A 24,321-nucleotide genomic window follows, 5' to 3' on the forward strand; every position below is an offset into this window, starting at 1 on the left:
AGAAGACCATCCCATTATTTTTCTTTCTTTCTTTTTTTTTTTTTTTTTACATCAGGACTCAAAACTTCCACAATGGAACATACGATTCTATGTTAGCTGTTGTTAGCTTTTCGTTGAGGTGTACAGCGCACATTTGACCAACATTTCCTAAAATTCGTCTGCATTTCCCACCTGATACTTTGGTGAACAGCCCGGGACTTGAAGCACGTCCATTCCCCGTCACGGTCAACGGTGTCTCTGACAAACACCGCAGCTAAACAGGACCCGACGTTAGCGGCTGCTCTGTACCTTAACGCTTAGTGGAGCGTTTGTCAATGGAAAAAGAAACAAAAAACCAAAAGACGTTAACGTTACAGAACAGCTAAATTATTGTTTGTGCTTCTAGAAAGGCCCAAAACATAAATGAGACCACATATGCGTCTTATTTTACTATAAAAAAGGACTATTGAAAACAATATTTGCTTAGCTAACTAACACTAACTGATTAACGGCAACTTACCAACTTATGGCCTCGATTTGAGAACATTTGCCGAAAAGACAGTCAGCCAAAAAAAAAAACCAAAACCCTAAATTCTCCACAATTGAACGTTTTGTACTTTATGTTCAGTCGTGAAAACGGTCTCACCAACATGTTAACAATTAGATTCCTACTTTGTATTTGTTCCTAAAAAAACTTTAATAATTTTCAAGAATTCGCCATAAAGGATGAAGTATGATTGGTTATATGTACAACCAATCACAGAGCTCACTGATATCTTTTCTACTTAGCAACCCGGCAAATCTTAACAGGGTGAGACGGGTATTTATTTTTTTCCATTTTCCTAAGTTAGTTAATTGATTTTAAAAGGTTATTTATTCTTTACCAGGTAATTTTGTGTTTACTTGTTTTTTTTTTTTTTTTTTTTTTTTTTTTACAATTATATAACTTAGATATGAGTGTATTTTAAGGGCAAGCCCAACACAGTGAGCAGACTGTGGCCTTTAGCTCAGATCTTCACAATCTTACTGATTTTAGTATCAGTTTTATTTGTGGCTTTCACCAGGGCATCTGAACGTTTCTGGAGTCTCAGCTTTTTTATAAACCTGCCAACAGTGGCAGAAAACAAACCAAAAAATAACTGGACGCCAGGATAGGAATTGCTTATTAGTCCTGTTATGGGAGCCACACAGTAATTCCTCAGTCTCTTTATCTCTCTCACTCAGTCACACTGATGAACAACAGTAGGCTTTATCTCACAATCATAATTTTACTGTTCCATGACATACAACAGAAATTTTATAAATATAAATAAATATTGTTATAATAGTTTTATAGTTGTACTTCAAAAAAGACAAGACAGACATCTTTAAATGATAAGTCACAAACATCAAATCACTTTGAGCTCAGTTTAAAATACAAACTGCAAAACTCTTATGCAGTTTAGGTCTGAAAATGTAAAGATGCAATAATCTTTAAGTTTTTTCTGTCGTTATGGAAAAAACTGAGCTCAAAGTAACAGAAAATGAGCCCCAATATACTGTCACATTAAAAAAAAAAAAAAAACAACAACAGGTGAACAATTGTTTAATAAGTTGCAGTTTTTATGTCTGATTGATGGCTGGCTGATGTCAGTGTTGGAAATGCCTGGAATGTCTGTTCATTTTGAAATGTTACATTTTAAAAACACTTTAAAGAAGTTCAGGAGAAGTGAAGGACAAATGTTTTTAGATAGCAATGCCAGCTAATGAGGATGGCTCCAAGGAAAGTCTTTAACTGACTGATATTGTCCTTTAAACCCGGTCTGATAAGCTGCAGGAAATACAGTATAAATCCATGCCTCTAAGAAAATATGTAAGTAACCAAACTGTACATAAAAGAATAAAATGTGCGTCAATGGGAACAAATATTTAAAAGTTTGAAAAAATAAACAGGCAAGTAAATAAATATGCATTTTTGATATTTCAAACACAACGTTTCAAACAATCTCACCAACAAGAGCAAGTCCTTAAAGTGCTCTGAACATTTGAACAACTGAGAAATCTCCCTTTGCCAATGAAGATTCTGCAATAATTTGAAGATTCAACACAGTAAACATCATGCTTGCTTTTACTGCTGTCAAAGGTAAACAGAACCAAGGGACATGACCAGGAACCCCAGAGGTCACAGTCCTAAAGGGTAGTAGTCCAGGATGTGCTTTTTACAAAGTGTCACTTTTGTGTTGGATCTTTCAAACTATTTTAACATCAAATAGTGTTGTGAGTTAAATGTATAACTTGATAATTGGGAAAATACAAAGAAACAGCAGTAAAATCTGATGCCATTGTGAGAAAATGTATTTAAAAAACTAAAATAGGCTAAAACATTCATCCACGTTTTCTGAATAAGTCTAATCTTCACAGTGTGCGTGGAGGAATGAACCAGCAGTGGTTCAGTGTCAGGCCTGCTAACCCAGAGAGGATACAGTCACCTGTGTTTCCTTGTCCATCTTCTTTGCTGGGATTTTTGGCATTGCAATTCAATGTGTAAAAATAAACTATTATTTATGCTGTGTAAGAACTGGTGAATGGATAAATGTACATTTTTCATGACTATTCATGACGGTGCATTCATGTATAAGGGGAAGTTGGTAATAATGATGCCATGATATATATTATATCATTAATAAGATTAAACTGATGTCTGATGTCTTTATATGATGGCTCATTTGTAGTCCTTCCCCATATGACTGAAATCAAGAGGTCCTGTCTCAACATGGCTTCAGGAAGTGTTTCAATCTTCATGTTGACCAACAGTTACACTCACTGTAGGAAACATATGAAGGATTGCCATCTTCTCTGCATTCGGATGAGAAGACCAGTTTCCACACACTAGCATCTGCACACTCCAATTACATATAATCTTTCAGACACAGACTCTAATCCAGCAGACAGAAAGAAACACTAAGATGGTTCCAGGAATTACCCACAATGCAAACATGTGTACTGCTGACCCATAGTCATACTCAGTAAATGCAGTATTATGACATGTAGGACTGCAAAAATAGGTGTGGGAGCGGTAAATACTTTTGGTTTCCCTCCATAAGGTATTTTTGCGTTTATATTTATTTTTTCCTGACGCAACCTAATAAGTAAGTAAAGGCAAAAAAATCCTGTTTTAAGTGATTTCGGTTAATATTAGCACCTTATCTCTGTCCTCAAAGTTCAGGACAGCAAGCATGTTAAAGGAATAGTTGAACATTTTGAAAAAACCCATCATTGATTTTTGCTGATATTCAGATGAGGACCTTGATACCACTCACTGTTTCCCCCATTTTATGCCAAGCTAACTTGCTGCTGCCATTTGTTTTATATTTTGACTGGTATGTTCCTTCTTACATGCTTTTTTCACATTTTGAAGCCCATACATGTCATAAAGGAAGTTTTTATAAATTTAACTAGGTCGTGCAGATTCTATTGTGCTGAAGTCAGTTTTTTGTGTTTTTCTATAAAGCAAGTAAAAGCTAGTTTTGTCATATACTGTATGACAAGGTTCTGACAAAACAACAATGCAAAAGTAACAGATCTTAGTCTTTTTATTATAATTTTCTTTTAAATTAAGAATTTTACTATAGTATATCATTTTGATAGTTTTTTTCTATCAAATATCTAAACAGACTTAAAGAAAAACAGGGACACAGCCCCTATTTGTTGAGACTTTGTGATAGAGCTGTTGATTCATTGTGGGACTGTATTAAACTGAATCATATTTATACATGCACATAATATTGTCTCATCCATGAATGCAAACAAGTACAAACACTTCCGGAAGCTCAAGTGGGTCTGTTATGGAAGACAACTGATGGTGTAATGTAACGGAATGAGTTTGTCTTTTTGAATGGCCTTGGGTGGAGTCAACGTGAGAGCATATTAACTCTCAGACCTCTTGTCTCTAAAACTACATCTGAAAAAGTAAGAAAGAGCCTCTTCCAGGCTGATGACGACCATGCATTTTGGAAACTGTACAACTGTTTCTGAATGGACTTCCAGGTCATGAGAATTACGCAACACACGAACTATGTAAACTTTCAATTCAAGTTAAAAAAAAACAGACAACACACCAAAAAAATGGAGATATGATTTCAAGTGAGTGACAGCAGCATTATGATAGTGTTTCTGTTTTCACATGCTCTAAGGTCTGCTACACAGGCAGAGACGGGTATCAACAGAGGTCAGTCACCAACATGCCCTCCAGGAGCTTGTAATGAAGTTAAGCGTTTCACAAAACCCTCCTTGGCATTAAAAAAGGTCCTAGGAGTCAATCAACGTAAACACGTTGATGACAGAGCTCCGCTGTACCGTATGGCTCTGGTCTACAGGCATCACAAACAGACCGTAGAAAAACAGTAGCTTGTTAGATTATAAATACTGGAATAAGAAAAATCTGAGCGGTGCTTGATTCAGTACATCTTGATGTTTCCCCTCCTGAGACTGATGAGACATCTGGAATGATGAATCAAGCATCGCTCAGCTAGCTCAGAGATTTGAAAATGACTTTTAAACATTTAGTCTATGTACACAATCGAAGCACTGGGACAGCAAGCTAAAGTTAGTCTTTTTTTGCTGGTGTCGTTAAGTGTGGTTTATCATACTATAGAAAAGGAAAAAAAAAAGTTAATGGCTAGGTCCATCCGCTATCTGCAAATACATGTCTGAATGACATACACACATTTATACTCCATGAGCCCACAGCACGACAGAGTAAAGGTGAGTATCAAGGCAAAAATCCTGGTTAGTCCTTGCTGAAATGTGAAAGCACCTTCAGTCACATGACAAATAAGACACATGTTGATGAGTAAAGAAAAAAACGCAGCTCACGTAGAGCTAAAAACATGATAATCTACAGTGCACCACTTTGATGCACCGAACAATCATGATGGAAATTATTTCATGGATGTGAGAGACACAGCGGAGATACTGAACATTGCTATAATTTAGTTGTGGTACAATGTGGCCAAACTAGTTTTTTAGGAGGTAAAATTCAAGGAGAGCGTCCCCTCAAACTGGAACAATTGGATTAGAGAATAGCATTTGCACTAGTAAGACAGCCACAACCATGAAGTATCAATGCATCAAATTACCCTTTGATACTACAACATGTCTACCATCTCCTAATCCTAACTATCAATGCAGACTTACTGTACATTTGATGTTTGATTTGAAAGGTTTTATAATATAGTTATGTTTAATGAAGAGACTAAATGTTGGTCTACCATTACAATCAGTAATCAGTAAGCTGATATTTCTTCAGTAACAGCAGAGTAAATCAAAGCAACTACTTTATAGTAGCTGCGCATACGTTTTCTTCCCCTTCCTTCTAAAAATCTAATCCCTGTGGGGACTCTGATGTGAGATTTCCTGCAAAGAAAAAAGTCCAATTCAAGTGTGTCAAGTATGTTTGGATTACATTTCTCACCTTACCTCTTTCAATGCTTGGCGTAGCTTAAGAGCTCACACAAATGGTTGCAATATTTCAGATGGTATTTAACAATCGAATGATGATTCAAATTACAGTATAGTCGTGTTTCACACTACTCATGCACACTCATGATGATGCACTGACAAGCCACACTGTGCAAATGTCTCACCTTTCATGGAAGCCCTAAGGTTTTAATCACACTGGAGTCCCAGTACTGCAAATTCGTGTTAACAATATGTATTTAAAATAAATGCTGCCAACTGTCCAACTTTAGATCTCTGTCCCATTACTTAATTTTTTTTGACAGAATTGGGATTTTTTTTTTGCCAGTCAGAAGGAGAAATACTGAGCGTACAGCTCCTCTTCTTTTGCAATGTATTCTTTGCTTTTCCCCACCTCCATCTCCCTGGGCTCTGATGGTGTCACAGCGTTGGCCTCAGGAAGGCTGAGAGAGAGAAGAAAAACATAATATCTCTTAAAATGATAAGAAGTGGAAACAGAGAGAGTGAGAGAGAGATGCTCAAGCAGAATTACAAACCTAGAGATATGTAAACAGATAAGCCTTATCTACAGTACAAGTGAACTTTCCATGCATGATGTGATTCTGTGCAGTAGCATTGCCAATGTTCAATCAGTGTGATCTAGTAAGGTACAGGTGATGTGGAAGCTTTACTCCATGCATAAATCTATGTTGCTTGAGTGGGAAATTGACATTGTTGTACATTTTAAGTGCATTTATTTAACAGATACTTTCATCCAAAGCAACTTAGATTGTTTCCCCCCGCCATCCAGACACACAAGGAGCAAATTGGGGTTTCAAAGCTCAGGCAGAAATTGTTCAACATGTGCAAGGAGGAAGTCCAACTGAGCTATATTGCCCACATTTCACTGCCATCCATGTTTTTTTTTAAATTCCCACTAATCCTGTGCAGAGGCATGGGCCTTTTCCTGCTCACATTGAGCACTGGGGGGTACTGAACAGCAGAGACAGGTCCCTCACATGCACACACCCAAACACACACACAACCACGCACACACTTGCAATTGTCCAAAGTCTCAGGCTTAAGCCTAAGGTGTTTTTTTGGACAGTTGGATTTACACTACAGCCTTTTTACTCCATTATAAGAAACAAAGAAATGTTTGCAAAATGTTAAGAACATAAACATGCTGAAACTAAACCTGACAGCCTCAAACTGTTTTTGTCTCTTCCACCTATGGGAACCCTGAGTCAGGGATGCTCTGCACATGCTAGTTTTTTTTATACAACATTGACCCCCACCCAAGACCTTCTTGCTGTGGGGCAGCAGCAAAAAGTCAAACTTCTGTTTCTCAAAGGTCAAAAATGAATCATCAAGATCAAGTTTTCTATTTTCTATTTCCTATTTTGGGGATAGAGTTGAGTTATGTTTAAAGGTCAGGGTGAGCATGTTCTGAACTGAGAACCACAGCATACAGTACATGAAGTTGTCTGATGTCACAAATTTCATTGTCTGCTGATGTAATTGTATAAAGAGCTGTTCCTTCAAGCACCAATTCTGCTCTATATGAGGTTTTAAATTCAATTTACTGCTTTAGAGATGGAAACTGCAAGAAAAACAAAAGAGAAACGCTTAAAGAAAGTGTGAAAAACCAAAGCACCCATAAAAATGACAAATGTAAAGAGCACCGAGCAAAGTGTTTTCTGGTTTTAAACTCCACCTTAATTATCATTCATGTTTCTATCTAACTATATGGTTCAGCTGTTTTGCAGTTCACTCCCTCTTGTGACAGAGCTCCCAGTGTTTTCTAATCAGCCTTTGTAGCAAACAGCACTCTAACTTCTCTCACACTGTTTGCCCACTGTTTTTTTTTTTTTTTTTAGTGGAATAAAAGCATAACAGTGTGGAAGTTTCATCGCTGCAGATTTGTGCAGCGCTTTAAAATCGGTCTTTTTACAGGCTTCACTCAGAGTTTCAAGTCCCACGGAGACTGATTTGTGAGTCCAAAGTTTCACGGTTGGTTCATTTTTATGAGGAAAGCGGTCAGGGGATGGGATTGAGAATTTGTAAAATATTTAAAAGAAGTCTCTGTCTGTGATTGCTCCTTGGTAGGTAATGGGCAAATGTGATGTTAAAGCATAATGGATCAAAAAGGAATTATATCTTCATCATTTTTCTCAGTTGACCTTGAATTAATGGAAGAAGACTGTAGCACGCTGTTGAATTAACAGATCTATTTGCTACTCAGTATTGGCCGAGGCTTAAATTAAAATTTCATGAACAAAATTAAGGCCTTTAAATCCCAGATGGCACCAAGAAGTTGTTTCTCTCTCATTTCATGAGTGGGTAAAATCAACACTATTATTATGGTAATTGTATTTGTTGAAGACCGACAGCTGACTTATCTCCACCAGCTAGGTTTGACATTCTCAAAGTAAGGGATGTGTCCAGCTGTGATGCTGCCTCTCTTCCTTCCTCCACATACAGATCAAATCATTGCCATGCAGGCTATGAGGTGATATGGATTTTTGTCCCTAGTGTTTAATTTCTCATGCAACTCCATGCTCATAGCCACAGCACCAGTTTTAGCGTCCAAATGTGATCAACTTAATTTTTCATTGTCACAGATGAAAAAAACAACTAGTAATTTTGGATGTAATACATTTTGCAGTGTGGGCCAAGCTGCTAAAAAGCAATATTTTAGTATTATATGTACTAAACAGCGTGAACAAGATGAGTCATAATGATATTTTTTTTTACAGTGGGCCAATTTGTCAAAAAAAGGAAGGGAAACTATAAAATAGTGAGATTAATAAAGATGAAGACAGTGGGGGCAGCAAACATCACCTAATTCACTCCCTGAATTAGGTGAAGTGAAAGTGAACTGGCAGTGGTGGAAGTAAGTCACAATAGTTCTCACCTCCTAAAGCTTTGTAGGCCCTGATGGTGCACCAGGGCTTCTTGAGGATGAGGAGCATGAGGAAGAGCAAGGCTCGGTATGGGATGATGTGAAGGATGAGGAAAAAGAGGAGGAGGATGCTGAGGAAGAGGAGGATGCTGAGGAAGAGGTAAAGGAGGAAGAGAGCTGAACAGTGGCAGGGCTTTCTTAAATCGGGGGAGGGACCTCTGGAGTGGGGAGTGAGGAGGTGCAAAGCGGCCTCCTGGTCCTACCTCCTCCACCTCCCGTCCCTCCTCTTCCTCTCCTTCATGACTCATGGTGGGAGGGCTGAGGAATCGGTGAGCTGACTGGCTAGGAAAGCTGGCGAAGCGCTGATCTGATTGGCTGCTTGTTTTTAACTATTGACACACATAGAAAGGCAGGGTTGGGAGAAGGTAATTCTAGATTACAAGTATGTACTTTTTAGTAAACTGTAACTGTGTCAACAGAGTACTGAGAAGATAGGCAGCTGTTATCATCAGTGATACAGTGATAGAAACTGTTCTAAACAGAATTTTATTTTTAAATTGAGGAGAGTCGGCAACAACAGCATTAAGTCAAGAATATTGACTATAGTGCAGATGTGGACTATATACTCTGTATTGTTTCTCATTAGCAGCTCTGTGAAGCATGACTAGGTCCCCTTCAGCATGCTAACATGGTCACAACGGTATGCTAACACACAAAAAGCACAACTTTGGTCCAATTTTGACCTGCAGTAGGCACGATTAAAAGTCATGATCAACAAATCAGTATTCTTGCTCTAAGGACCAAAAATGTTGGTCTAAAAATTCATTGCAATCCATTGGCTGAAATGTGGAAATATATGAGTGGGAAGGACTTAAAAATCTCAACAGTTTTTTGCAGACACACCAAAAGAGTTTTTTCTTGTAGCTTCATATTTTACTTCTATTAGCAAATTGTTTTTGAGGACTAGGGAGGCAATATTTCAAGTGAGACTGAGTTCTCTTGAAATGTGAAGGTGGCTTTCTGACTAAAGGAGCCTCTCATGTCCCTCTAAGGAGCTGTTCTGGATTTCTCCCACAGTAGGGTTTTTAAAACTATCACTAGGAGGAGAAATGTCCTAATCCCACACATGCAAGCTTAGCTGGGTAACTGAGAGAATCGGAGATGTATACATTATCTAACAGAAAGGCCCCACAATAAGAACCACAGGCATGATGATGAGGAGCAGAGGGGTGGAGGTGGGTGGGGTGGGGGGGTGGGGGGGACTAATGTTATGATGCTGAAATCAAGCATTATTATTTCTGAACGGCTCCAGGGAACAAAGCGTAGGAACGACAGCTGTGTACACATAAGAATGATGATGATGAGAAGCATTATATAAAGAGATCCGTTTTGAAACTGTGTGTAATATTCACACATGCAGCATGTTTTCAGGAAGAGTGGGGGGATTTTGTGCTTTAGAGATCCACACTGCTCAAACAACAGGCTAAGTTTAAGGTAGGAATAATAAATTAAGTGACATTAAGCATTCAAGTAAACGAACAAAGGATTACAAATCAGCTACTGAGTCCTTTCTCCTCACTGAATAATTGTAGCTCTGCTGCAGATCAATTTCATTATAATACAGACAAATATACTGCATAGATATTCCTGTGCCAGCTGTCCTTATTACGTGCAATAACATTATTTGGTAACTGTAATGAAAGAATAGCTGTTCCAAACTATATGCTGTGGCTGCCTTGTTGCTTTTAAGGAGCTCACAATAGAATATTTTATGAATGCTGAGCAAAAATATTTCTGCTCAGTTTCAGTTGTTCCAAAATCAATTGTCTGAAATGAAAATACTTCTTGTAGGGTTAGTTTTACTTATGTAATACAACATTTGGCTGTTTCTTACAGTATTTTAAAAGAAAGCTCCTTTATGGCCACAGTTTGCCGAATTTAACCCAAGTGTGTGATTAAAAAAAAAAACCAGTGCCAGCTCCAGGAATTATGTGTGTGGTTTCTGCGGTAGAGGAATCAAGAGCATTCATAGCAAAACACTCAGCACCCTGTTAAGCATAACAAATCCTTGTAGCATCCATGACAGTAATAACACTCCACTGTTCACATGTCTGAGGGCCACTCAGCTCTAAACATATGATAATGTCACAAACACCCACGGTATCCTGGGTTTGGGTTCACAACCACCCACCTTGATAAGAGGGTTTATGACACCAACATTGGCACTGGAATTAAAGACCTTGTTGAAGCCCGTCTCTCTGTTGACCAGCTCCAACTGGTAGAACTTCTTGTCATCCTAAAAAAAAAAAAAAAAAAAAAGTTAAGGTGTGGCAGCAAAACTGCTTCAGCAAAAAATGGTCAACATTCTGAAAAAGTCATGAGGGTGGGCTCAAAAAGAATATTTCTGCAGTGGTTGTCTTCTTCTTTTCTTTTGGGCTGTTCCCTTTCAGGGGTCACCACAGCGGATCATGTGCCTCCATCTAACCCTGTCCTCTGCATCCTCTTCTGTCACACCTACTAACTTCATGTCCTCCCTCACTACATCCATAAATCTCCTCTTTGATCTTCCTCTAGACCTCCTGCCTGGCAGCTCCAACCTCAGCATCCTTCTACTGATATATTCACAGTTTCTCCTCTGAACATGTCCAAACCACCTCAATCTGGCCTCTATGACTTTATGTCCAAAACATCTAATATGAGCTGTCCCTCGTGATCCTGTCCATCCTCATCTCTCCCAAAGAGAACCTCAACACCTCCAGCTCTGCCTCCTGTCTTTTCTTCAGTGCGACTGTCTCTAAGCCAAACAACATCGCTGGTATCACCACTGTCTTGAACACCTTTCCTTTCATTCTCGCTGATCCTCTTACCACACAACACACCTGACACTTTTCTCCACCCGTTCCAACCTGCTTGCACTCGCCTCTTCACCTCTTTTCCACACTCTCCATTGCTCTGAACCATTGACCCTAAGTGCTTAATTCCTGCACCTTCTTCACCTCTGCTCCCTGTAAGCTCACCGTTCCACCTGGGTCCCTCTCATTGACACACGTGTTCTGTCTTGCTGCGGCTGTGACTACTGTGAAATTAAACAAACTGTGGATATTTCATCCTCTCACCATCTTGCCACCATGAAACAAACAAATTCTTGTATACATACTGCAAATAATGCTAGTTACAGTAGGCAAGTGCCTATAATTAAAGAGAAAATGTCATCACACTGACAATTTCAATGTTTCTTTCACAGTGAAATGTCAGTGTTAATGTCAGATCGTAATGCATTGTGTATTATTTCAGCACAGCCTCCACAGTTAACCAGAGCCCTTTCAATCATTTACAGAATTCACACCACTACAACTCAATGACCTTGTAGACTGATTTTTCAGCTTAGACACTGGAACAAGAGCTTTTGACCGACAGAAGCAGCCTCTCTGTGAGCCTGACAGAGTGAGCCATGCAAACTCAGAATGAATCAGTGTTTAATCACTGTTGTACAAAATCATCTGAAAAATCACCAGCTTTTTACAGGCTTTACAGTACTTATTCTGTATTTATCCTCTGTCTTAAGAGGGATGAACACCATAAGACTTTGAGATGCTGAGAAGATAATATAGGAGTAAATGCTGAAGAATGAGTTACTCCTTCAGCTTCTCTTAACTTCCAGGAAAGCTTTGTCCCAACTGTACATACAATGAGATTCAGCCCTGCAGCCCAGACGCTGCAAAGTGTACGCACCACCAGCTTTTTGACCAAAGCCTCTCTTTCAGTGACCATCTCTCGCAGTTCTGCTATGAGATGCAGGTCTTCTGGTCGACTTTCTCTGTTCCTCAACTTCTCTTCTGTCCCCTCCAACCTGATATACACAGACAAATGAAGCGCTGAGCTTAGCAAAAAGATATGTTATGTTTTATCAAGGAGAAAGAAATGATTTTGATACACGATGATTAAAACGCTAAAACATAAAAGACTTAATTACAGACTTACAATATTTGTAGAGCAGAAATCTTGTCTTTGAGAACCTCCTGGGCCTTGTTAAAGTCAGCCAACATAATTTGTGTTTCTCTGTGATGAACTGCACTTAGCTCACCCAGCTCTCTCTCATGTCTCTTTACGAGGTCTTGCTCATGGGCCCTGACACAAACAAAACTCATAAATAAACACTGACACAGCCTTAGATCAACATGCAATGTGTGCTGAATGCCTTTTCCTTAAACTGTTGTAAAGTATGACAAGTTTGCATAAGCCACTGGGGTCTTTTACTGCATCATCATGGATATTGCTCACAAATACACTTAATTTCCTGGTAGGGAACTGTGAGACTGATGCTACTTTTTACTAAATTATAGAGGACAAGATTTGCAGCTGCAAGCCTAACCAAGATGGGACGCTAAGAGCACAGCTAGTAGAGATAACGTGAGTCTCTACATAGATAGTGTATCCATGGCTACAGTGTTGATGCCAAAGCAGTAATTTATCCGTCTGCAATTTAAGCAGAGGGGAGTAATAAAGAGCCTTCAGCATTCACAAACTGCATGGGACCACAGACCAAGTTCCCTGAAGAAAACAATAATAATCTTTGCTTGCAGTTATCAAAGAACAAAATTACTGCACACAGAGTAACTATCACTGGGTGTTAGAACATACTGAAGAGTTAACAAGCAGCTTGCAAGAGCAGCTAATTAACAATATTATTCCAAAAGGGAAAATAACACATTTTTATAAAATGTTTATTGTCTTAAAGTTCCAAAGGTTCATGTTAAAGTATCATGAAGCCAGCTTTTTAATTTCATTACATTAAACTTCATTACACTTATTTCAAAGTGTAATGTTAATACTGAATTCTAATGTACAATGTACTGTATTAAAAATGTATTTGTGAGTGTGTGAGAAAAACTCATAAACTTGACCTGAAAGTGAGCACAAAGTAAACCACAAAATGCAAAGCGTCAAAATTTCCCATGATACTACTTTTAATCATAACCTGCTAATATGGTTATTCCCATATGACACAAGTGCAGCATTAGTTGTCTGCAAACTGGGTCACAGTTTAGTACTGCAACCTCAATAATGATACATAAAAATATTTTACCTGATGCTGATATATAACGTATAAGTTATAGACTAGGGATATTCCGGGGGACTCTCTGAACATAAAGTACTATTAATATATAAATACAACTTTCTTCTGAAAGATGTTTTTTTACCTTATCTGATGATTAGCTTCACTGCGGACCCGCAGCACCTCTTTGCCCTTCAGCTCCAGCTCTCTAGTCAGTGTGTCAATGGTCTCGTTCAGAGAGTGAATCTCATGGTCCAGATCTGTGATGCGGTTGCTACGGGAACACAACTCTGCCTGCAGGTCTGAGATACGAACCAGGAGCTCTTGTTCCTGGAAAATATGCGTGCATAACACACAACATCAAAAGCGAAAGGAATATATCTACAAGTAGTTATTTGTCGGAAGATTTTAGAAGAAGGAGATCTAACAGGAAAAAAGAAAGATGAAAACAGAAAATGATGTCACACTTACCTGTTGGTGGCTCTGCTCTATAGCTTTCTCTAGCTCTCGTTTGGCAACATTGTTATCTTTAAGGTGGATCTGCTTAAGGTGCTCGATGGCTGTTGCGTGGAGGTGGTTCAGCTCTGCACGAAGAGAGGCTGCGGGACAGAGTTGCAGAATTAATGGGACAAAATACCTGCACAACAGCACTATAGGCAGAGGTAGAAGTATATTTGCTGAGGACTAAAAATCAGTAGCCTAAAACCATGACACAAGGAGTGAAAGGGTCACTGTAGATGGAAACCTGATCTATATGGCTGGTCTAAAACTAAATCTTTTTGTGTTTTGTCATTTACCAAGTTTTGCTTTTCCCTCGTCTTCCAATTCGAATCGCAGAGTTTGTAGCTCTTGGTCTGACTGCTGCCTCAGGATGTCTAAGGTCCTCCTGTGGGCCTCCTTCAGAGCATGAACCTCCTCCCGCTGCTCCTGTTTCAGACGCTCCTCCAGGGCCTGGCAGAGGGAAGGGAAGAGCAAATTAAAGAGGAGGGGAGGACAGAAAGGTAGAAAGAATAAAGACTGAGATTGTATAATATGTGCCATCATCCACAACAACATTTGTCATGTGGTCACACAGTTCCGACTAGTGTCAAACTAAAGAAACACTGGTGGTGCTTCACGTAACTGGTGTTGCCTTCAGGGACACTATCTTAGAGCTATCTCCAAGAAATCTTAAGAGTTAGCTGAGAACAGCATCTTATTAATGAAGTATTGTTGGAACAATAAACGCAGAAGACAATGAACGCTGCCCCAATTCCATAACAAGTAGGATTTTAATTTGTGTTCACAACGTAAAAGTGCCCCCCCTCCCCCAAAAAAGCAGTCCGAGCCAATTATTCTGCTTAATCTGCTTACTGAGTGCACTGTTGATGGATACTATTTGTCCAACAAGGCATTACATTGAAAAACAAACACAAAAATAATAATAATATATATATATATATGCCTGTAAATTTTAAACTTCTCTCTGACTTCCCTATATTAAAATATTTTTCTGCTTTGAGCGGAAAAACCCGGAGGAGTTTTTCATCAGAACATTAGGAGTTCAGTTGATGTCATCTGGAGGAGCTATGGAAGAGCACGTTGACCCTGAATACAAACTACATAGTATGAGCAACAAGATGACACAATCTGAACTGAAGGTTAATCCATGTGATGTCATCTGGGGGCATTTATCAGCTAGAAGTAGACAGATATTTTATTTTTGGGTAGTCAGAGGTTTAATGCCATTTATACAAGTTCAAGATCAGCTGTTATACTCTCATTAAATTCATCCTAAACAAGAAAATGTGATGAGAAAACAGAAGATAAACCGTGCCTTAAATAGTTCACTGGTACAACAGATGAATAATATGACTGTGTGGTTCCAGAAATGTATAAAATGTATTTGTTGATAAAGACAGCATGTTTCAGAAATGTCCTATGGATATTGTTTGAAGAATCCAGCCACAGACATTGTCCGGAGTGGCCTTTCAGACTTGCAGCTCAATCGTCCTCAGGTGTGAGACTCGATTTCCGTGCATGAGCAGTTGTTTCGTTTACAGCTCATCGGAACTAATAAAAAGAGGTTCAAGCATCATTAACACGCCCACTCCATCTCACAGTGCGCTCAGGCTTAGTGAAGAACCAGGTCAACAGCTACAGCTAGTGTAGCTAACAGCGAACAAACAGCGGGAGCTAACTTTACTCTTAAAAGCACTGTTCAGTGGCTACTGCACTTGTGCTTGAACAAGCCTTTCAGAGGACAGAGGACACGTCTTGGAGAACTACAAGCTGAAGTCCAGTTTCCACTGAACAGCTCTTTGGGATAACCAGGACCTGGATGACTGAGAATCCCCACAGACCGGCAACTTTACTGGTTTTTGGAACATGATCGTCAGCTGTTCGTGCAGCTCACAGGGTTTTAACTCCTACAGTGTCACATCCAGTGACCAGATCTGTGTTTAGTCAACCTGCTTATTGCAGCTTTTATGGCCGTTAACTCATCACTGAGTCTTTGCAAATATGTCGTTCAGCACAATTAATCTTACATCCAAAATGCTGTAATCAAAAAACATCATATTTCATCACTGTCAAAACTGTCAGACCTCACCGACTGAAAAATATTAACAACATGTGACTTTATGACTCTGATATTTCCTTAATGACTCTATTATTTCTCCACAGAAATGATCAGAAATGCTGGTATATGATTAAATTGGCTTTCTAGCCACTTCTGCACAGAGTAACATTAATGTAATACACAACTATACATATCTATTATATTTTCATAGTATTTGTATCTGATAGGCACAGATACAAATACACCAAAGTTAACCTTTCTGCTTTTCAAAACTGGTTTACTGACTGTGGCTCCTCTATTCCACATGGGAAACAGCCTTTTTGCACATATGCACAGACATGTATCATTCATTGAGTCCAAGAGGGACATCTGATCACGAGGCTTCATGATTAAAACACTTCTATGTAGTTGTAAGGTGACTGGACTTGTATTTTTTGGATGTAGATGGCACACCAAAAATAAACGTAACAAGTGATTTGTGTCCTGTTTGTAGGCGTTTCCTTCATGGGAAAGCTGATGCACAAACATGCTCACCCTGACATCGTCATCATGGAGGATGGATTACTGAGGCTGCGCACAACTGCACCTTATAAACTGGTGATAACCAACCAGTACAGCTCACAGATATTTAAACTTAGGGGCCAACTTCCTTCATTCATGGTCTGTCTAAGCCATATAGCTTAGAAGTTACTTAGCAACTTTAGCCGTTGGCCTGCACACACCTGTACAGCTGGACTGAGGTCAGGTGACCCTGGAAGTGAAGGTCATCCCACTGGTGGGCCATAACAAACTCCCTGGCAGCATTAGCTAAACCAGCACGAATATGAAATTAAAGAAAAGAGCTTAAAGTCAGTGGTTTAAACTCCTTTCATGTTAAACACGATAAACCACACAGGCAAAACAACAAAAATGTGTGACTGGAGAAGTTATAGGCTGTACTGTACGGTTTATGCCAGTCTTATCCTATCCTACTTCCATATACAAGCATCATTAACACACCCACTCCATCACTTTTAATCCTCAAAACGATTTGGGACAGAGCAGCGTGCAACACGCACGCGGATATTACACAGGGGGCTTGTACGATACAATCGGCAGCGTGTTATTCGGACATTTTTGTTCACACATGCACCCAGTTCTAAGAAAAGTCAGGACAGAGGAGGTGTATACTGGACTTTTACTTTTCAGCAGCGTGGAAAATTTGATCGAGCTCTAAAAGTAGAACAATAGAGGTTTGGGGACTTTCATTCCTATTTAAATGAAGTCGTCATTCACACCTCTCCCCCTGCCCAGCACTTTTGTAGAGAAGTTTGTTTCGGGGAATTCCACATGAAACCAAGCAGAAACACTGACACACCGCTGCAGAGCCACACAGAACAGTGGGGACATTAATAAGCCTTCATTATTATTAAATATGTCCGACATACAGACTGGAAATTATAGAAATTATATTTACAGTTTATCTACAAAGGTATAGTAAATGTGCTCAAACCCAAGCGCATTTAATATTTTACAAAACCAGCTTACAGTTAACTAGTTTTGTGTAGTAGCTATGACATCAAAGCTCTGCATTAATCTTTCCAGAAATGTGCACAATGCGATGTATGACCAGAATCGACAGGAACTAACACAGCACTGAAGCACTGCCTAACACGTCAACTTACACTCACAGGGCCATAAACATAACACGGTACCATTACCATCCTGCCTCGTTTTCAATATGAATTACTGCGGAAATGAGCAAAATTAAGGTAGATGAACCTAATGAAATGTTTTTCACAGCTGACTTGATTACTTCATGAATCCGTCATCGGCTCTGCAGCAGGAATAATTAAATTAAAACTATCAGCATTAAATCATCTGAAACCATTTTCTTTTAATTGTGTTTGTAGTTCAATCACAGATACCCCCAACCAAAACGGTGGCTTCAAAATATCCATGCAAATAAACTATTAGTATGCAATTCAATAAATAGTAAAATAAAAATCGAATTGCAACCCTGGTGACTGTACTTTCCAGCCTGTATGAGGCAAACATTTCCTATGAGGAGGAAATGAGTTCAGGATAATATTGTTCTGTAGAGAATCCCATGACAACAAATCAAGTTACATGTCAGAAAAAAAGTTTTCACTTTGAAGTCGCCATACTGAAGATCTCATTTTCCACCAGTAAAGCAGTTTAAGCATTTTTGTCTGATCACACATTGCTCCACGGAAAAAAATTCCACCTAGTGAGAACAAAGGCACAGCAGAGATATAGCAGCAGCACATTTTTATACTCAACAACACATTTTCACAGGTGCCCATACAAGCACATTTAGAACCAATTCATCCGGAACTACCTGGTTTACGAAGCATAAATGTGCAGCATAGCAGAAACCCAACTGATTCTCCAGTAAAATGCTTGTAACGTGGTGAAGCAGGTTTAAGATTAGCAACTGAATTTGATCTGGTTTCATTGTTAGGTCCTTTGACAAAACTGTATGATGATTTTAAGCAAATTGAGTATTAGCTTTTGTCTAATTTACTTTTTGTGAGGAAGTGTGTGTCTTAATTTCATCATTTTTAATTTTCTAGTCTTGACTAAAACTATCTCTAATATTTACAGTCAACATAACATTGTTGTGCTCGTTCTCCTGCCCTTTTGTACCCTGATCCCTAGTGATAATGCGCCTCCATTATGTGATAAAAGTGTCCTTAATAATTGAATGAATGTAGAAACACAAAGGATAGCATGTGACGTTTAAATGAAAGTAATACTGATATTTTAGTTTATTTTTATTATTCATTTTAAAAATATCAGTATATCTACCTGCATATTTAAAAAAAAGACACTAAATGAAACTGTTTGTGTTATTAGCCTTAACATATTTTCATCCCCTTTTCTTGGCATTGTAACATATTTATTTTTTATTTATGAAGTCAAACATTGCCATCCTTCAAATGTAAAAGGCATTGGTGACAAGCCACTGCAGAATTGTTGGTTTTTTGCTGCATTGGCAAGACTGTCCAAACTGTCTTCTTCTGTCTCTACAGTGACTGTGTGTGACAACAGCATGTGTGTCACTTGCTATGTGTAATGGGACACTATTTTCTCCACGAGTGAGTAAATGAATATACTTTATATTTTACCACTATTAATAAACAAAACTGCAACTGCGGTAAACAAGTCCAATTGCAAGAATGCACACCTAAATCTGTATAGGGCTGATGTGTATGTGGTCCATACCCTGATCTGGTGTTGTCTGGCGTCCTCCATGGTGCTGAGAGCGCAGCAGTGAGCCTCCTGTAATCGATGCTCTCTCCTCTGATGCTCTCTCTGCATCTCTATAAACACACACACACACAGTCATACATCAAAAACAGATACAATCGAAAAAGTTGGAAAAATCTAATGACACAGTTGACATGATAATCTGTTCTTCACGGAAATGTACGTGTCTGGGTTTTGAGAAACTTCAGCATAAAATTGGATATAAATGTATTTCCCTCGTGGGGAACAAAGGCAGAAGTCCTCACCTTTCAGCTGTTGGCTAAGCAGCTCTCTCTCCTGGTTGAACTGAGACTGCAGTTGCTGGAGAGCCGACTGCGACTGAGACAACTGCAGCTCCAGGGACTGTTTCAATAGGGAGATCTGGACAGAGAGGGAAAGACATAGAGGGAAAGACAGAAGGAAGGGAAATGGGAAAGAAAATTACTTGTGCTCACACTAAAAGACAAAACAACTTGTTTCAAAAAGTGGACTGATTGGTACATAATTACAAACAAATGTTGACAGGTCAGTTTGCATGACCTCTAGCAATAAAAGAATAAAACGTACGTGGTACGACTTTGAGTGGAGCAACATCATTCAATTTTATATTTAGGGCAAATAGCTTTAGTTGATTAAGAAATATCTCCAGGAATGAGCAACACACTTGACTTCCTGCACTCAATTAGGCCAACACCATAAATACCGGTGCTCTTTCTTTGTATCTCCTGCCTCCTCTCCTGCATTTCACTCTTCAATGCTCATATGTTTTTATAGATCATTCTGACTTTAGAGAGATAGTCTAGACTTTCTGACAACTACTCACTGGTGGCGATATTGACGCATGGATATAAGCCAAGCTAGATATTTTGCTGCTTGTTTCAATGAGCCGACAGTTTCTCTGACAAGGAGCGACAGCACACAAAGCCAAATAAGAAAAGCCCAGTAGCATAAGCCCCATCACAGCACACAAAACAGTTTGTTTTGGAGAGATACTGAAACTATTAGTGGCCTTAGTGGCTGTGAATGGCAGAACTCCCTCAGACAGATGGCTCTGGTCCTCTACATGCCACTCTTTCTCAAGCTCCAACGGTTAAATCCCCTGCAGGATTTAGGGCTGTAGGAATACTACATTAGTAACTTTAAGGTAAGATGGATTTAAAACGAGAGGATGTGGAGCAGTGGTGGGATGAGGTTTGTGGGGCTCTACATTGAATATGGATTTAAACAGAAAGACCAATGACCTGTACACTTTGGTATTTCCACCATCTCTCTGTAATGACATTTCATTTGCTTTTTACATAGAGAGAAATACCTAAAATATGAAAATACCTTAAACAACCTGTCTTACTGTCTTAATTAAAGGTTCTTGTGCACACATTCTGACTACGCAAACTGCAGCCTGAAGCTAGAACCTTGTAATGAAAATATCTTAATGAGAAATAAGTCATTTTAGATAACGACAGCACATCCATCCTCACAAACAAAGCGACCCAGACACTGCACTCAGGGAATTTCATATCCTGTAATTTTAAATTTTTTTTAACTTGAGCAGTATATGTACTAGTGATGCCATTTCCATTAAATGCACAAGGCTCATACTTGATTTCACCATGTATTGACAAACATACAGTTCAGAGTCATAATTTTTCATGGGACAACTTCTGGCTTGAAAAAATATATTTTAGCGTAAGTAGGACATTGTGATTAATTTGAGTGTACAAATGCTACGAGCTTTTGTATTTTCAGATGAAAATGTTTCTCTTTTTGTTCTGTCTTTGTTAGAGAGCGTAAACTGACCTGTTTCTTTAACTACTGACCAGTCTGCTGCTTTGAGCTTTTGTTTTTAATAAGGTTTTTACTTACAAAAACCATCAACTTGGAATACTCGTCAATATACTGTATTGGAATAATAAATTATACAAATAAAAAACTTCAGTCCACTACACTTGGCTGTTTCAGAACAGCCAATGAAAGGCATTGTTCAGATACAGATGCACTGGATCTGGAACTACCTGAGGTATTGGTCCTGGCTGCTGTACGTGACAGTACTGTACGTGACAGTACTGTACGTGACAGTGCTGTACTAGGCATTTCCGTAAAGGAAAGGGTGAAATATATTATGACTACGGAAAAACACCACAGATGACAAGCTTCCATTTATATTTCTAACCAAATAAAAACAGTAAATGCATGTTGTGTTGTACCCAGGATTTCTACATTGGATGAACGCTTATAGGAGGCTGCATGATTGCAAAAGGTATAATGAAGAAAACATTACCTGTAAAGGTGTTACTATGGATACAAGTTTGCCACCATGACATTCATCCCTAACACAATGTAAAATGTAAATAGCTATGACCTGGCCCAGTAAAGCTACCGAACTGGATCTGATAGAGAAGCTTGGGAGTATTTTAAAACGGGAGGCTAAGCAATACACCCCCCGGAAACAAAATCCAACAAATATCTGGCACCACATCTTTCCACAGATTTGTGCGAGACTGGTATCATCTATGCCCTGGAGAACAGAATCTGTCATTGTTGATAAAATAAAAACAATTCTAATGAAATTAAAAAAAAATCCACAAATCCATTTTTCATTACTTTTTCAATATTGACTTTTCATTACAGTTTTATTAAATAAAAATTTGTCTTTCAAGTTTAGCTGTTTTCCATTGAATCAACAAAGTGATGGTGCTTGGTGCAGCGGGAAGTAAAAGTGTCTTTGTTGGGTTTGGATTTTTTTGCATCAAGAACTTTTTCGTAAACATAAGAAGTTTCGCGACAAAAGTGTGGGATTTGGCATCTTTTTTGTCCCAGGCAGAAACAACAAACCACATAATGTCCTACAAAGTCAGACTGCTCCTTAACTGTAGCAGTGTTTTTTTTCGTGAGCTTCTTTTGTCATGGTTTGGTTCGGGGGTGTTTGAAAAGTGGCCAAGCTGGCCTCAGTGGTTGCTGGCTCCAGCCTGTCAGAAAATGTTTATCTGAGGCCACTGGCATTTTGGCAAATTCAGGACGAGCCTCTTTGAGGTTTCAGCTGTGACTCAGCTGAGCTCTGAATTACCCAGAGGCAGGATGCTGAGCACGGGCGGCTGCATGAGTATAAGTAGACAAGCGTCTGAGCTTTCAGCCCAGCATCAAATCGTTCTCTCCTTTGCTACAGACAGCACCTCAAACACTCCTGGGTCTGCTAATTTCCTAATCAATTGTCCTCCTGATTACAAGGACAATTGATGCCTTGGTTATTGAGCTGTAAGGAGAAGAAAATGAATTATTAATTTTGAACACACTCTTTGGCACTTTAGTGTATGTTTTGTGTTTATGTATGTGTATGTACAGCATGCATATGTGTACATAAACCATATGGCTGAGAGTGGAAAAAAATAAAAAATGGAAGCTGTTCTCTTTTTTCATTCTGCATCAGTGTTGGAGAAAATAATGTAATTGGACAAAAATAGCACAGGAAGAAGTTAAATCCTCCTTTTCTTTTCAGGGTGATTTATTTTTGTTCTGGGAATTATGTGAATTGTAAAGCAGGTGCAGTGGTTGTTTATTGCACCACTGTTAATCACATTCACACAGTCAGTGAGAAGGGAGACAGTTGTGTGAACTTGAGTGTGTGTGAGATGCTGTATTTCTGCTCAGACGCACTGCATTTTCTCCAGGCTGTCTCCAGGGTTCAACATCGAGTGGAGCTGTCAATCAAAGTGATTCCCAAAGTGTGTGTGCGTTTGTGTGTGCCGAGGGGGGGATATGCCCCTACTTCTGTCAAAGCCACAGAAGATACTTCTTTTAACTATACTTACTACTATTTAAGTGGTTTTGTGCTTCAAAACTCATACACAATAACAGCACCACTACCGCTCACAAAACAAAAATATTCAAAACGAATATCTGTATTACCTTCTAAAATCAGATCAGTATGTGCACATAACAGATTGTGCACCTGTCAGAGCCAGCTGTGTGATGCCAACCATTTAGCATGCAGAGTAAACTGTGCTGGCTGCAGCATGATGTGCATGTGATCTGTCCCATATGCCGTAGGTTTGGAATCAAAACAAGAAAAAAATGAAAACACTGAACAGTTGACATTTAACTTGATAAAACCATTGAAAAGGTCATATACATCAACCAGACAGATGTGCGTAGCTAATGCCTCTTCTGTCCTAGCTGATCTGCAGCCATTTGTGGAGCAGTTTATCGTTCAACATAGATTAAAAGCTACAGCAGCTCCCTCAAGGTTAACTGTCAGGGGAGGCTGGTGCTGTGTTACAGTGGTTAGAATGGCTCATCTACATCATTTGTCTGGCTAAAAAGTTGTTTATATTGGATGAAGACAGGACGAGATAAAAAAAGAGAAATTAAATCGCAATAACAAGCAGTGGCATTTGGAACAACTAAGGCTAACAGTTTTCCAGTGACTGCATGCAAGATCAGGTAGGGCAGCCATCCACTACGGACCTACTACAGCAGCAAATCATTACAGGAAGTCAAAAGACAGAAACCAACTCGCCAAAAAAAGGCAGGGTAAATCTCATAACACTGCGTGATGTGGACGTCACCTTTTCTATTGTGTGTATGTATTAGTATTAGTGTATCTTACCTGCTCCAGCAGGTCCTCCACCTTTCTCTGCCAGCCCTCTCTTGCCGCCATCATCTCTAGCTCTTTCTGCTGGGAGATCTGAGTCAACGCTGACTGTTTGTCTGCTTCATACTCCTCTGTCAACTCCTCCTTTAACAAACGAACTTCTTCCCTACAGAGAGAGAAGCGGAATTTGGTAAAATTATATCTAATTGTTTTATCTGCAAATATTGTATGCTTTCATTAACTTATTTCTGTATTGGTTTCCCATTTGATGCTTTTAATATCAATGACTCATTTGACTGGTTATGCCAATAAAAAGTGGGACTGTGAAGGAGAGGGGGCAGGAGATGGTTGGAGAAAAGAGAAAATATAAGGCTGACAAAGGGGAGTTTTTGTCTGTTCCTTTTACCGCAGTGCGTCTCTCCATTTCTGCTCTAAGTCGTCTGCCATCTTGTCCATCTTCTGTTTCTCCTCAGTCCTGATGGACATCACTCTGGCTTCGTGCTGCTGTTTCTGGGTCTCAATCTCCTCCTACAAACACAAACAGG

The 24,321-nt window shown here is 39.1% G+C and overlaps 1 protein-coding gene across 5 annotated transcripts in view; it reads right to left on the minus strand.

Annotated features, from left to right (window-relative positions):
• Positions 1 to 1,551: 1,551 nt before the first annotated feature.
• Positions 1,552 to 24,321, minus strand: part of LOC137108683 (protein FAM184A-like) — a 44,268-nt gene continuing 21,498 nt past the window's right edge. For 2 of the 5 annotated variants that reach the window (XM_067493574.1, XM_067493572.1), the window contains 12 exons: positions 24,183 to 24,304; positions 23,792 to 23,942; positions 19,455 to 19,569; positions 19,165 to 19,262; positions 14,174 to 14,327; positions 13,848 to 13,975; positions 13,522 to 13,706; positions 12,302 to 12,448; positions 12,053 to 12,170; positions 10,512 to 10,616; positions 8,333 to 8,709; positions 1,552 to 5,879 (listed from right to left, as the gene is read on the minus strand). In XM_067493574.1, the coding sequence (XP_067349675.1) occupies positions 5,765 to 5,879; positions 8,333 to 8,709; positions 10,512 to 10,616; positions 12,053 to 12,170; positions 12,302 to 12,448; positions 13,522 to 13,706; positions 13,848 to 13,975; positions 14,174 to 14,327; positions 19,165 to 19,262; positions 19,455 to 19,569; positions 23,792 to 23,942; positions 24,183 to 24,304 (1,815 nt within the window). In that variant the 3' untranslated portion in view covers positions 1,552 to 5,764. The remainder of the gene's footprint in view (positions 5,880 to 8,332; positions 8,710 to 10,511; positions 10,617 to 12,052; positions 12,171 to 12,301; positions 12,449 to 13,521; positions 13,707 to 13,847; positions 13,976 to 14,173; positions 14,328 to 19,164; positions 19,263 to 19,454; positions 19,570 to 23,791; positions 23,943 to 24,182; positions 24,305 to 24,321) is intronic. The other 3 variants (XM_067493576.1, XM_067493573.1, XM_067493577.1) reach the window with 3 other exon arrangements.

The sequence above is a fragment of the Channa argus genome, chromosome 23 (assembly GCF_033026475.1).
Source record: "Channa argus isolate prfri chromosome 23, Channa argus male v1.0, whole genome shotgun sequence".
Classification (NCBI taxonomy): Eukaryota; Metazoa; Chordata; class Actinopteri; order Anabantiformes; family Channidae; genus Channa; species Channa argus.